Source organism: Triticum urartu, chromosome 3A, assembly GCF_056163025.1.
Source record: "Triticum urartu cultivar PI428250 chromosome 3A, HENAU_Tu73, whole genome shotgun sequence".
Classification (NCBI taxonomy): Eukaryota; Viridiplantae; Streptophyta; class Magnoliopsida; order Poales; family Poaceae; genus Triticum; species Triticum urartu.
In genome coordinates, this window is record NC_141875.1 from 485,740,648 (window position 1) to 485,753,590 (window position 12,943).

A 12,943-nucleotide genomic window follows, 5' to 3' on the forward strand; every position below is an offset into this window, starting at 1 on the left:
CCAAGCTCCGGGGTTCCAGCAGCCCGATATGTGCACGAGCATGTCCTCCCGCATCTTGGACCAGTCGCGCGGCAGAACGATATGCGCATGAGCACGTCTCCCGCTTCCTCGGGCGAGCTGGGAAACGGCGAGCCGCAGACCCGAATTGTTTCGCTTCGCTTGCCGGATGGAATTTGGGGCGGCTTCTACCGTCGGCTTACGTGCTGACGGCCGGATTGTTTCCCAGATCTAGATGGATAGAGACTGGAGGATTCCTGTTTATGCAAATTTTAGTAGCGACTATTGTTCAGGTGCAGATTGTTCGGTTCCCATTGCCCAAACAACATCAACAATTCTGAACATATGATTAAGCAGAGAGAAAGGTAAACAGAGCTGCGTACTTTTCATTCATATAATAACTTAGAGAACACATGATACATCCATTGCACATACTAAAAACTACAGCACGGCTAGATCATGGCACGATGAGGCCTCAAGGGACCAAGCAGGAGCGAGAGGGCGCCTACGCGCGCTCCCCGCGGATGCGGCGGGCGAGCTGGATGTCCTTGGGCATGATGGTGACGCGCTTGGCGTGGATGGCGCAGAGGTTGGTGTCCTCGAAGAGCCCCACGAGGTAGGCCTCGGCGGCCTCCTGCAGGGCGGAGACGGCGGAGCTCTGGAAGCGGAGGTCGGTCTTGAAGTCCTGCGCGATCTCCCGGACGAGGCGCTGGAAGGGCAGCTTGCGGATGAGCAGCTCCGTGCTCTTCTGGTACTTGCGGATCTCGCGGAGCGCGACGGTGCCGGGGCGGAAGCGGTGGGGCTTCTTCACGCCGCCCGTCGCCGGCGCCGACTTGCGCGCCGCCTTGGTCGCCAGCTGCTTCCGCGGGGCCTTGCCGCCGGTTGACTTGCGCGCGGTCTGCTTCGTGCGGGCCATTTGCGGATCCGGGGCGAGGGAAGGCTGGGGAGTTTGCTGCGTGCTGGCGAGAGAGTTGTTCGGCGCGGTGGTCTGAGGATCTTGGGAGGGGTTCGCCGGGGTTAAGTAGGGGCGCGGAATTGGCCGGCGGGCGCGGCGCGGCGCGTAGCTTGAAATTTTGGGGATTTTGGGAAGCCTCATCGCGCCACGGCACCGGAGGAACGCGGGCCTGGGTCAGCCGCTGGATTAGGGAGCGTTGGACGGTGGCGATGTGCGCTAGGAGGTTGGCCATGGATCGCGATCCGTGTGACTAACCATGTGTTGTTTGCTCTCTTGGCGTGCCAGTCGTCGGATCGCCATCCATGAGCCCGTGAGTATATCTGGCCATGGGCCGGGCCGAGCCGTGCCGGGCCTAAAAAAGCCCATGACAGAAAACTGAGGCCCAGGCCCTTCCAGGCCTTACCATCGGACCTACTTTTCAAGCCCAAACCCGGCCCATCTCGTAAAAAGCCCTGAAAAGCCCTTAGGGCTTGGGGCTGTGGGCCGGGCCTCTTTCTTAAAATGTCAATATGTCAAGCCCAAGCCTGTCCAAGCCCTGTTAATGGGCTCAAAACTCAGGCCCAAGCCCGGCCCATGGACAAGCCCATCGGGCCTAGGTCCTGGATTTTAGGGCCGGGCCTGGGTGGGCCGACAGGGCCGGGCCTGAGATGGCCAGGACTACCCGTGAGCAGTGCTTGGCTAGCACTAGCAATGCGAGAGCTCACTAGAGGATGGTTAAGGAAAACGTTTTTTTTTTCAGCACTTATTTCCGATCCAAGGGAGTAGTATTATTTTTTTTGCGTGTGGAGGGAGTAGTATTTTCCATACGACTAATTTCAATTTGTTTCACTCAAATTTCTTGCGGTCCGATCACCTATTGTGATTCCTGCTGAATTATTTAGTTGGTCTTCTCCACCTTCATTCTAATTTCTTGACGTTCGATTGCAATGACTATATCTTTTTGCCTTTATTCTAACTTTGTATGTTGGGTTACACTTTCCCTTCAAACCATATAAAATGTTTTGCCTCTGGTCTTAATTTTGGGGTATGTCTATGTTTGCGACTTCTTGCTTCATTTGTGTCCTGAATTTATGCACTTTTTATGATTCATTCTTGTTATCCAAGAATTACTATTGTTAGTTTTTACTTTTACAGTTTTGTGGTACAAAAGCTACCGTTTATATTTTACCGTAATCAACTTGAGTTGTTATTCCCTGCACACACAAAATGAGTTGCTATTGAAATTATTTTCATATTAGTCTAGAATTTTGATGATTCATTCTTGCTCTCCCAGAATTACTACTGTCTTTTTTTATGGTAGAATTATTAGTGTCAGTGTTAGTCTTACAGTTCCACAGACAAGAATTACAATTTATTACGTTTTGTATACAACAGCTTGAAAAACAATATTATATTATGGGACAGAGGGAGTAGTTCTTTGCATTTTTTTTGAGGGAGTAGTTCTTTGCATGTTAGTCTAGCCTTCCTAAAATAGTTGGGTTGAACTTTTTTTTAGTTATGTTGATTTTGCTTTTAGTGAAAATGATAATTCGGTTGCATACATATAAATGCCATGTTTTTACGCTTAAAATGTTGGTTGAAGGTCAATTAAATTTCACCTGAAATGTGATGCTGCCTTAATCAAAGCTTGTTTCTGTCCTCGTAATTATGGAAAGTTGGAATCTATTTGGTTTCCTTGCCTGTTCGCTTTGCTGGGTGAGGCTAGCCTTGCCGACGGAGGCTAGCCAAATTGGCTCGCCCACTCGATTGAAGGAAAAGCCAGAAATCACAGGCAACGAGGTACGATCGCCCACGAACCAAATAATTGGCTTTCTTGATAGGCTGGGCAAGGCAAGTGCTTGCCAAAGAACCAAACAGGCCCTTAATTGTTGCAACATCCTGAAGCACTTTCTTTGACCGGGCAAACTCCAAAGTGGCTACAGTAGCAAATCAAAGTGCAAAAACAATCTTTTTTTTCTCAAAAGAAAATGCAAAAAATGGCTTCCTTGCTAGGCTGGGCAAGTCAAGCGCTTGCCAAAGAACCAAACAGGCCCTTAATTGTTGCAACATCCTAAAGCACTTTCTTTGACCGGGCAAACTCCAAAGTGGCTACAGTAGCAAATCAAAGTGCAAAAACAATCTTTTTTCTCAAAATAAATGCAAAAAGTTCCGTCGCCGGGACTTGAACCCGGGTCTCTCGGGTGAGAGCCGAGTATCCTAACCACCTAGACTACGACGGATTGTGCTCTATTTGAGCTACTAATATATAAATACATATGCGTTCAGAATGGAAATGGACTACACAAATACGTAGTCCATGATTGCCAAACCTATTGTACTTCCGTCTATGTTTTTTGTTCATTGACATTAATCAGGGGCTTGCCTGAATCGTCCGATTAGTCTTTTACTAGTACACTCTTAGCTACAAACAGAAACATACTATCGGCAATAATTTAAAGCCGATAGTAACTAAGATGAACGGATGCACTTTCATGATGGCACAAGAAAAAAGCGCAAGAGAATGTGGCAAAAAGAAAAAACTACTGCGATACAAAGTGTGTGCCTCATCACCGAATGCGTATACAATGAAATGCGTCGGATGATTGCCCCTAGAACGTAATCAGACAATTCACAAAAACACTAATTTGAAAACAAACTTAGCACACAGAGTGACATAGGAAGAAAAATGAGATGCCAGTTTCTTTTAATAGATAGCAAAACTTGGTATACATCGAATTTACACGTTTAGGATATATTTAAGCTGTAAGAAACAAGAGGACGGTGGTGCTTGCTTGGCAGAAGTGGTCTCAGAAAGATCAGAAATCCCAAGCTCAACCACTTAGTCAAGATATCCATTTCAGAATGTACACTCAGCACTCAACTACCAGAGATAGGAGTCCTCTCTTCGTCTATGTCAATGACCAGCAGATGGTCTTTCTTCGCGCCATTTGGTCCTTCTTTATATAGCGTGGGCAAATACGCATGGTATGCTGGTAGGTAGCGCGATACAAAATCCATAACCTGCAAGAATTGCCAAATTTCATGACTCCAAAGTCAACAGCATAGGAGAGAACAGTCATGAATGGATAAATGAAACACGATGCAGAGGACAACTTCGATGCTTGGTTCACTGAAGAGGTTGAATAAGTCAATCAAGTGTGATTTGATAGACAGGTCAAAAAAAAGTATGATTTCGTAGCCACTATGGTGTGAAATTTTGGCACTGATTTGTAAATACTTTTGCATCTTGGTATTTTTGTTTGCTCAATTGTCCTGCTTTATTTTATTCAGAAGACAGGCTTTTGTCTGTCCTGATTTGAGAGATGCACTATCCAGTTTGGTCACAGCTCATAGCTAAGAACTCAGAAAGAGCTGTTCCTTGACAACTGGTGCCAACAAGGATGTGTTCATCACTCGATGCAGAGATCATGGGGGTTTCCCTCTTTTGGAAAGAAAAGTAGGGCACCGACAAATGATCCAACTGGAAAGGAAGGTCAGTGTAATGGACGAATCAGCTACTATATGAGAAACACACCTCCTCGTCAGACATTCCTGCTTTACCATCAGCTCTCATAGCTACCTCTGCCTGCGATTAAAATAAAAGCATCAGAAAATATCAATTTACTGTTCTGTTGTGCACACTGTAGGATCACTAGTCAGATAAGTCCAATAACGACCTGTAGTCTCCACTGAAACACACAGTTAGGCTCCTTAATTTTTATGACAATCCATGACTCAATGAATCTGTCCCACGCGTCATAGTATGCTTCTAAGTTCTTATTAACCACCTCAAGCTGAAGAAGGAAATAGGTTCAAGTCATATTAACGTAGCACAAACAAACCAAATAATGTTATGATCCCAGGAAATCACCTGAGGATCCACTGCTGTTACAACTTCATTTGGAAGAGGTTTAAACCCAAGCATCCATCCTTCAAAGAGAACAACCTACGACAAGAAAGCAGGCATGCGAGAAGTTGAAAAGCACATGTCTCAACTCAAAATGTTATTCAGCTAAACATGAAATTACCTCTGTGGGCCCTTCAACCTCTGGCCATGTCGAAGGGTCAGCCCGGTCACCTCTTCCACCAAAAGCGGACTACATGGATATCTGAGGTATATCATTCGGCTACTCAAATATAAACTCAGGTACGCTAAGATAACTGCAACCTTTTACCTTGTCATACCGTGGAAGCTTCATCTTCGTACCTAAATGTTGTTAAAAACAACAGTAATTTCAGTGACAATATATATGAATCTATGATGCATTTCTTTAAAAAAATTAGGATGCAGCACCCTTAATAATCCAAAGAATACAGAAAATAGACTGCGCAAATGACCATGAAATAGAAACACAAAGGATTTGGACAAGATACAGATACTTGTTCACAACCGGTACCTTCCTTTGTCAGTTTGATCAGTGACTCAAGTGTGTCAATTGAGAATTGGAGATCGTGGCTTCCGGCATTTCCACGAAACTGTAAAGTTTTAGGCAGGTACTCTCAGTTCATGTTAAACAGCATCTAAAACAGAGGTAGTACAGTGGGCTAATCGGGGTGTTCTTGTACCTCTAAAAGAGCATTTCCAGCATGTGTTTCCCTCAGTTTACCCTGCACATATGTATTCATCGATCATCACTGATATTTCAACAGATATGCAGAAAAAAGCAATGTAATCCCCAATACAGAATTTAATTGCTCCGTATCTGAATATTCATGCCTGTTCTGCTGCAGTCAAATAGAAGTCATCGATAGACAATGTGGCAGAATTCCTGAGGCACACAATAGTTTGGCTCTTAAATTTCATTCATAGAGGCAAAGAGAACACATGGTAATCAACATGATGAGAAGGACTCACCTACCAGAAACCCGAAAAAGATAATCAAGAGCGAAAACAAGAGTTGTCTTCCCGCTGCCTTGGGGAGCGCTGACTCCAATCTACAAAACAGAAAGATGATCCATTTATGAAACACGGATGAGCAGAACAACATTTTTGAGTACCTAAATCTATTCATTCTTCTAACTTGATATATATACTCTGGTATCATATTGATAAGTTTTCTGAATTTGTGGTACTCTTGATTTATCGATCACACAAGAACCACTTTCATGGTAGTGGACATTGGACAGCATATGCTTCTGATGATATTTGTTTGGCTAAAGGCAAATGCAGTAGCATCTGGCGTGTCTGATGCAAGAACCACTTTCATGGTACTCTGGTATGATGGTATCATTTTGGTACGTTTTCTGAATTTGTGGTAACTTTGATATATGCTTCTGATGATATTTGTTTTTGCTAAAGGCAAATGCAGTAGCATCTGGCGTGTGTGATGCAAGAAATAATTCACAAGAATATGTGCTCTGTCTATCTAACCGGAAAATGCCACCAGAGATTTGGATGCTCTCGACACTAGAGGACACGGTTATACTATGAACTAATGAGGTGAAAACTGAAAAGAGCTAAGTAGCATTGAATCAAATACATACCACTAATGGCGGGATCTCGTCGCCGTCGTTGTACTTGGACCTGTGGTCGGCGACCTGGTCCTCGCACCAGAGAAAGACGGGTATGTAGAAGTGGTATATCCGCGACTTCTCGGCGTCCGTCAGCCGGAGCTCGTCGATGCGGAACAACCGGCTCACCTGCGAGCCGCACCACAGCCACCGGTCGATGGACTCGGCGATCTTCTCCCGGGTGTAGCCGATCCTGTCCACCAGCGGCCCGCTGCAGATGAACTCGTACAGGTCCTTGACGGCCGAGATGAGCGCCGGGGACGAGGCGGGAGCGCCGCGCGCCGGCGTCAGCGACCGCCCGCCCGCCGGGCCGTGATCCGGGCATGCGAGAAAAGCTGGCGACAAGAAACAAGAAACTTGATCGTGTCAGCGGAAGCCGCAAATTGCAGGAGATATCTTACTACCACAAGTCATCGTGAGCAAGCAATCGCCTTCCGTTGTGAGGAGAGAAAGATTACCATCCATGCAGTTTCAAGGACCTGAATGAGAACGATTGAACTAACAACAGACCAAATGCTGTATCGGGCAGAGAGAGGGGACACTTTGTACGCGTCGTTAATTAATTTAAAAAATTCAAACGAACCAAAGAATCGCATCCACCGTCCAAGCGTTCTTATCCGTTTCGCTGAAGTTGCGCAAGCACCGGACAAGATGGACAATAAACAAAACAAGCACGGCAAAAGCCAACAGTGCGTGGCAAGTGGCAACACGGCACGAACCGAGCAAACACAGACGACGGATTCCACCGAACGCACTGCTGGCCAACCGTCTCTCCTGTGAAAAGGAAAATGGCTGGGAGCGCCGGCCTAACCTTTTCTTGATGGGGTGGCGGCGGTCACGGTGAGTGAGCAAAGGGCCGCGGCCTTGGGATGGTAAGCTTTGGCGAGGAGGGGCGGTGGCGCGGATGAGGAGACCGCGGCCGACGCGGAGAGCGGCGGCGGGGCGGCGTGGAGCGGCGTCATCTTTCCTGGTCCCGAGCAGACGACACGAAACGAGACGAGGCTGGACTGACGTGCCTGGAGAGTGCAAGATTTTGGGGCGGAGGAGCGGAGGGGATTTTTCAGGATTGGGCGCGGAGTGCAGCCGGCCTCTCGATGCAGTGCGTGCAGGGCGGCACGCCAGCGGTCGCTTTCCAAAGCCAAATGAGATTCACATTTCTCTTTATTTTCCCTCTAACTTGCTCAAAATTTTCAGAAAGCCAAGACCCAAATTCAGTCATAGGAGCTCTTTGTTTTAAGACTTTGTTGGTTGTTAAATGTGTGTGTCTTCGCAAATTGGACAAGAAAAATACCACAACATGTTGACGCCATGTCATGACATCATTGTCAAGTCTCGTGATTTTCAAACGAGTTTAGGATTTACATGAATTTAAAAACCAAATTTCTCAATGTTTGCGGCCGATCTATCACATTCAGAAGTTTAAAATTCATTCTCATTTCTTGCATCAGACCTAAACATTTTCATTACACGTCAATATTAATAAGAAGTTTGGTTGTGGCACGGATCATGCATGGTACCTACGAAAGTTATGAATTTGATGCGAAAGGTAAGAAAATTACAGTATACATGGAATTGACACAAAAATAAAGATGCATACAGATCCATTAACGGCATCCCCTCGCCCTAGTGCGTCCGGCCACCAACCGACGGGTGAGGAGCAGCGGCCTTGGCGGGGAGGTCAACGTGATTTTGAACAATGACGTCCAAGGTTGCCCTGCAATCAAAGAAGGCCACTGTCCTATCGACCCCCTCTGGCACGTAGTGGTCCTTGTGGACGATTTGCTCGTAGATGTGCGTGATTATGTCGATGGTGTCTTGTTGCGCGAGGCACTGCACGGCGAGCGCGACCTCCAGGTGGACATTCTCCGGTGCGACGGCGGTCGGTCAAAGGGCCACCAGTGCGTCGAAGAGGTTGTCATCATAGAAGCTGGTGAATCTGGCGGGCATCGTAGAGCCTAGGTGCGTGGGCTGTAGGCATACGTCAAGGTCGTCCGCGACCTTCTTGACAACGATGAACTTGTCGAGAAAGCCGGCGAGGGCCTCGTCGAACAAGGAGACGAAGTTGTCGTTCAAGAGGCATCTCGCCCTAGCGGCCTCAAGCACGACCTCGAGACGTTCCTCGGTGTCGGGCCGCATGCCGAGTTGTGGACCATATGGCACAGCCGACCCATGCTCGCGCTCATCGCCTCCATGGGTCTAACTTCTGGTCAATTGATTTTGCGATCAGAGTGATCATTCTTGCCCTTGGTTAGGGTGCGTAGGATTTCGTAGATGGATTGGACTGGTGGAAAACCTTTATATGAGAAGTGCAGACCGCGTTTCATTCACGTGTGTGTTGGCCATCTACTCCTTGGTCCTTACTCCCTGTGTATCGGTGCATTATAGTCATCTTAGGATGTGCACCGAGATCAAGTTGGGGAAAAATGAGAGAAATTGATTTATTTGGTAATTAATGTCATTGCATGAATTGAGTTGACAACTACATGTTATGTTAAGTAGTCTCAAGTCATTGAATCAGGCCCCACGTCTCCTATTGGCTGATATCTTTTTTTTGTGGCAAAAAATAGGGAACGAGGTGGGTAGTTAATGCACCGCGTTTTAAGAGTTTTTGGATTATTTTGTTTTCGTAACGTGACTAATGCACCAGTTCGAAGGGAATACAAGTAGTAGTCTATGAGATTTCAGATTTGAGCCCTCTATTGGAAGGGAGAGTGTATAATATCACCAAAAACTACATTCAAAACTGAATAAAACATTACTCCATGTTTTTATTTATGGAGGGAGTAGTATATTTTTTGTGACATGCATTACTTGATATTGCTAGTCAAATACTAAATCCAGACGGAGGTGGTAGTACTATTAAATCCAAATGGTGGTGGTAGTAGTACTGCCAATGTACTACCTGTTGGTTAAATTATTACGTGATGCTCCTCACAGTGAAGTGACAAGACCCTCGCCGGAGATGACACATGAGTGTAGGCGGCGTGTTCGGGTTACCAAAGTTAGCCTCACCGTGTGCAGTCACTATCATCAAGGCTGGGCTACCCTGCTTACAACTAATTTCCCCTACGTTGCCACGAGCAAGGCTGAAACTGATATTACAAATGCTAAGAGTAATGTTGCACCTACGAAGAGAGAATTATTAGGAAGTTTATGTAAGAACTTTCGTTACTTTAGGTGGATGCAACATTATCGTACAAACTAAAATCCACCGCCCCTGACAAGTCACTAACGAGCAAATGAACTTTTGAGTCTCTTGTCACTTGATCTTTTCAAAACAAATTCAGCTTCTGCAAAGCCTTTGTCATTCAGCTCCAGACGCTTGCGGTGATCAGGACACCATTCATTGTTGTGCCAGAGAACGCCAAACCTCATCACCTTGAGCACACTTGCCTTCAGAACAAAGAACCTGGCCAATTTAATCTCAAATGCGATGCCTCGATAGTCGATCAAATCAATTTCTGTAAGGTGGAGATCAAGGCATTCGATGAGATTGTTATATTGCAGCACATTTTTCACTTTCAAGTCTTTTTTTATCAGCAAAAGAAAATAACATATTAGAGCAACTATCTATATAATATTGCAGTGTCATCAAGAGCTACCAATATAATTCGCTCATATGATAGGGTTGGCTCTAAGCCTAGTGATAATTTTCACTCTCTCTATCTCTTTCTCTTTTCTCTCATTTACTCATTTTATTTAGGAGCACGTGAAGAGGTTGGACATGTGTTGCATCTATACTTTCCTCTAATGAACCATAGGATAGGAGTACTCTAGTACTTCATTTTATTCAGTTGTGGGTCCAACTTTAAAACTATACTAGAGGCAACACACTACGAAGTTTTCATATAAACTTAGAGGCATGTCAGTGGGTCCCAGGTTAGAGGCAAACTTGCCTGTGGATGCTCTTACAACCCACTTCCAACTATGACTAGCCTTGGCTACAACAACAAAAAAGGGCTTATAGCCCACTATTGTACTACCTCTGTCATAGTTTATAGGTCTGATACGTCCATTTTGCATCATGCTTTTATATCAATATTTATTGCATTATGGGCTGTTATTACACATTATGTCACGATACTTATGCCTATTCTCTCTTATTTTACAAGGTTTACATAAAGAGGGAGAATGCCGGCAACTGGGATTCTGGGCTGGAAAAGGAGAAAATATTATAGACCTATTCTGCACAGCTCCAAAAGTCCTGAAACTTCACGGAAGTTATTTTCAGAATATATAAAAAATACTGAGCGCAAGAAGTACCAGAGGGGGGCCACTCACCAGCCACGAAGGTGGGGGCGCGCCCTACCCCCTGGGCGCACCCCCCTGCCTCGTGGACCCCCTGGTGGCCCTCCGATGCCCATCTTCTGCTATATGGAGTCTTTCATTGAGAAAAAAAATCATAAACAAGCTTTCGGGACGAGACTCCGCCGCCACGAGGCGGAACCTTGGCGGAACCAATCTAGGGCTCCGGCGGAGCTGTTCTGCCGAGGACACTTCCCTCCGGGAGGGGGAAATCATCGCCATCGTCATCACCAACGCTCCTCTCATTAGGAGGGGCCCAATCTCCATCAACATCTTCACCAGCACCATCTCCTCTCAAACCCTAGTTCATCTCTTGTAACCAATTATTGTCTCTAAGTCTGGGATTGGTACCTGTGGGTTGCTAGTAGTGCTGATTACTCCTTGTAGTTGATGCTAGTTGGTTTATTTGGTGGAAGATAATATGTTCAGATCCTATATGCATATTAATACCCCTCTTATTATGAACATGAATATGCTTTGTGAGTAGTTACGTTTGTTCCTGAGGACATGGGAGAAGTCTTGTTATTAGTAGTCATGTGAATTTGGTATTCGTTCGATATTTTGATGAGATGTATGTTGTCTTTCCTCCAGTGGTGTTATGTGAACGTCGACTACATGACACTTCACCATTATTTGGGCCTAGAGGAAGGCATTGGGAAGTAATAAGTAGATGATGGGTTGCTAGAGTGACAGAAGCTTAAACCCTAGTTTACGCGTTGCTTCGTAAGGGGCTGATTTGGATCCATATGTTTCATGCTATGGTTAGGTTTACCTTAATACTTCTGTTGTAGTTGCAGATGCTTGCAATAGGGGTTAATCATAATTGGGATGCTTGTCCAAGTAAGGACAGTACCAAAGCACCGGTCCACCCACATATCAAATTATCAAAGTACCAAACGCGAATCATATGAACGTGATGAAAACTAGCTTGACGATAATTCGCATGTGTCGTCAGGAGCGCTTTTCTCTATATAAGAATTTGTCCAGGCTTGTACTTTGCTACAAAAAGGATTGGTCCACCTTGCTGCACTTTATTTACTTTTGTTACTTGTATTTTGTTACAAATTATCTTATCACAAAACTATCTGTCACCTATAATTTCAGTGCTTGCAGAGAATACCTTGCTGAAAACTGCTTATCATTTCCTTCTGCTCCTCGTTGGGTTCGACACTCTTACTTACTGAAAGGACTACGATAGATCCCCTATACTTGTGGGTCATCAAGACTCTTTTCTGGCGCCGTTGCCGTGGAGTGAAGCGCCTTTGGTAGGTGGAATTTGGTAAGGGAAAATTTATATAGTGTGCTGACATTTACTGTCACTTGTTACTATGGAAAGTAATCCTATGAGGGGCTTGTTCGGGGTATCTTCACCCCGACCAGTAGAGCAAAGAGTTGCTCCTCAACCTACTGAACCTATTGAAAATGAAAATGTCTACTTTGAAATTCCTTTGAGTATGCTAATCCTTTTGCAGGAGATGGAACATTACATCCTGATGAGCACCTAATATATGTGGATGAAGTTTGTGGATTATTTAAGCTTGCAGGTATGCCCAATGATGTTATCAAGAAGAAGGTCTTCCCTTTATCTTTGAAGGGAGACACATTGACATGGTATAGGCTATGTGATGATATGGGATCATGAAACTACAAACGATTGAAATTGGAATTTCATTAGAAGTTTTATCCTATGCATCTTGTTCATCGTGGTCATAATTATATATATAATTTTTTGCCTCGCGAAGGAGAAAGCATCGTTCAAGCTTGGGGGAGGCTTAAATCAATGTTATATTCATGCCCCAATCATGAGCTCTCAAGAGAAATGATTATTCAAAATTTTTATGCTCGGCTTTCTGACAACAATCGCACCATGCTCGATACTTCTTGAGCTGGCTCTTTTATGATGAAGACTATTGAATTCAAATGGGATTTATTGGAAAGAATTAAACGCAACTCTGAAGATTGGGATCTCGACGAAGGTAAGGAGTCAGGTATGACACCTAAGTTTGATTATGTTAAATCTTTTATGGATACCGATGTTTTCCGTAAATTTAGCACTAAATATGGACTTGACTCTGAGATAATAGCTTCTTTCTGTGAATCTTTTGCTACTCATGTAGATCTCCCTAAGGAGAAGTGGTTTAAATATCATCCTCCCATAGAAGTAAAAGTAGCTGCACCTAATAAAGTTGAAGAAAA

General features: G+C 44.9%; 2 protein-coding genes and 1 non-coding gene across 3 annotated transcripts; all 3 read right to left on the bottom strand.

Annotated features, from left to right (window-relative positions):
- Window positions 1–363: 363 nt before the first annotated feature.
- On the bottom strand, window positions 364–1,103 carry LOC125544536 (histone H3.2). The gene has a single exon (XM_048708262.2). The coding sequence runs from the start codon at window positions 1,091–1,093 to the stop codon at window positions 503–505; it is 591 nt and encodes a 196-aa protein (XP_048564219.2). The 5' UTR covers window positions 1,094–1,103; the 3' UTR covers window positions 364–502.
- A 1,995-nt stretch (window positions 1,104–3,098) lies between these two features.
- TRNAE-CUC (transfer RNA glutamic acid (anticodon CUC)) lies at window positions 3,099–3,171 on the bottom strand. Its single transcript has one exon. It is a non-coding gene; the product is annotated as a tRNA-Glu (tRNA).
- Window positions 3,172–3,606: 435 nt separating this feature from the next.
- LOC125544537 (P-loop containing nucleoside triphosphate hydrolases superfamily protein) lies at window positions 3,607–7,497 on the bottom strand. Its single transcript, XM_048708263.2, has 12 exons — window positions 7,254–7,497; window positions 6,416–6,777; window positions 5,787–5,866; window positions 5,649–5,700; window positions 5,498–5,539; window positions 5,329–5,407; window positions 5,107–5,138; window positions 4,960–5,028; window positions 4,803–4,877; window positions 4,609–4,725; window positions 4,467–4,517; window positions 3,607–3,952 (listed from the first exon to the last, which is right to left on the bottom strand). The coding sequence occupies exons 1-12, from the start codon at window positions 7,402–7,404 to the stop codon at window positions 3,809–3,811; spliced, it is 1,254 nt and encodes a 417-aa protein (XP_048564220.1). The 5' UTR covers window positions 7,405–7,497; the 3' UTR covers window positions 3,607–3,808.
- Between the last annotated feature and the right edge of the window lie 5,446 nt (window positions 7,498–12,943).

Bases quoted from the DNA above. Each gene is read 5' to 3' on its own strand.
- LOC125544537 (XM_048708263.2), bottom strand. From the start codon at position 7,404: ATGACGCCGCTCCACGCCGCCCCGCCGCCGCTCTCCGCGTCGGCCGCG. The intron at 5,540-5,648 runs GCATGAATATTC...ACATATGTGCAG, and splicing joins ATTTGACTGCAGCAGAACAG to GGTAAACTGAGGGAAACACA. The intron at 4,878-4,959 runs GTAATTTCATGT...TTCTTGTCGTAG, and splicing joins AGGTTGAAGGGCCCACAGAG to GTTGTTCTCTTTGAAGGATG.
- LOC125544536 (XM_048708262.2), bottom strand. From the start codon at position 1,093: ATGAGGCTTCCCAAAATCCCCAAAATTTCAAGCTACGCGCCGCGCCGC.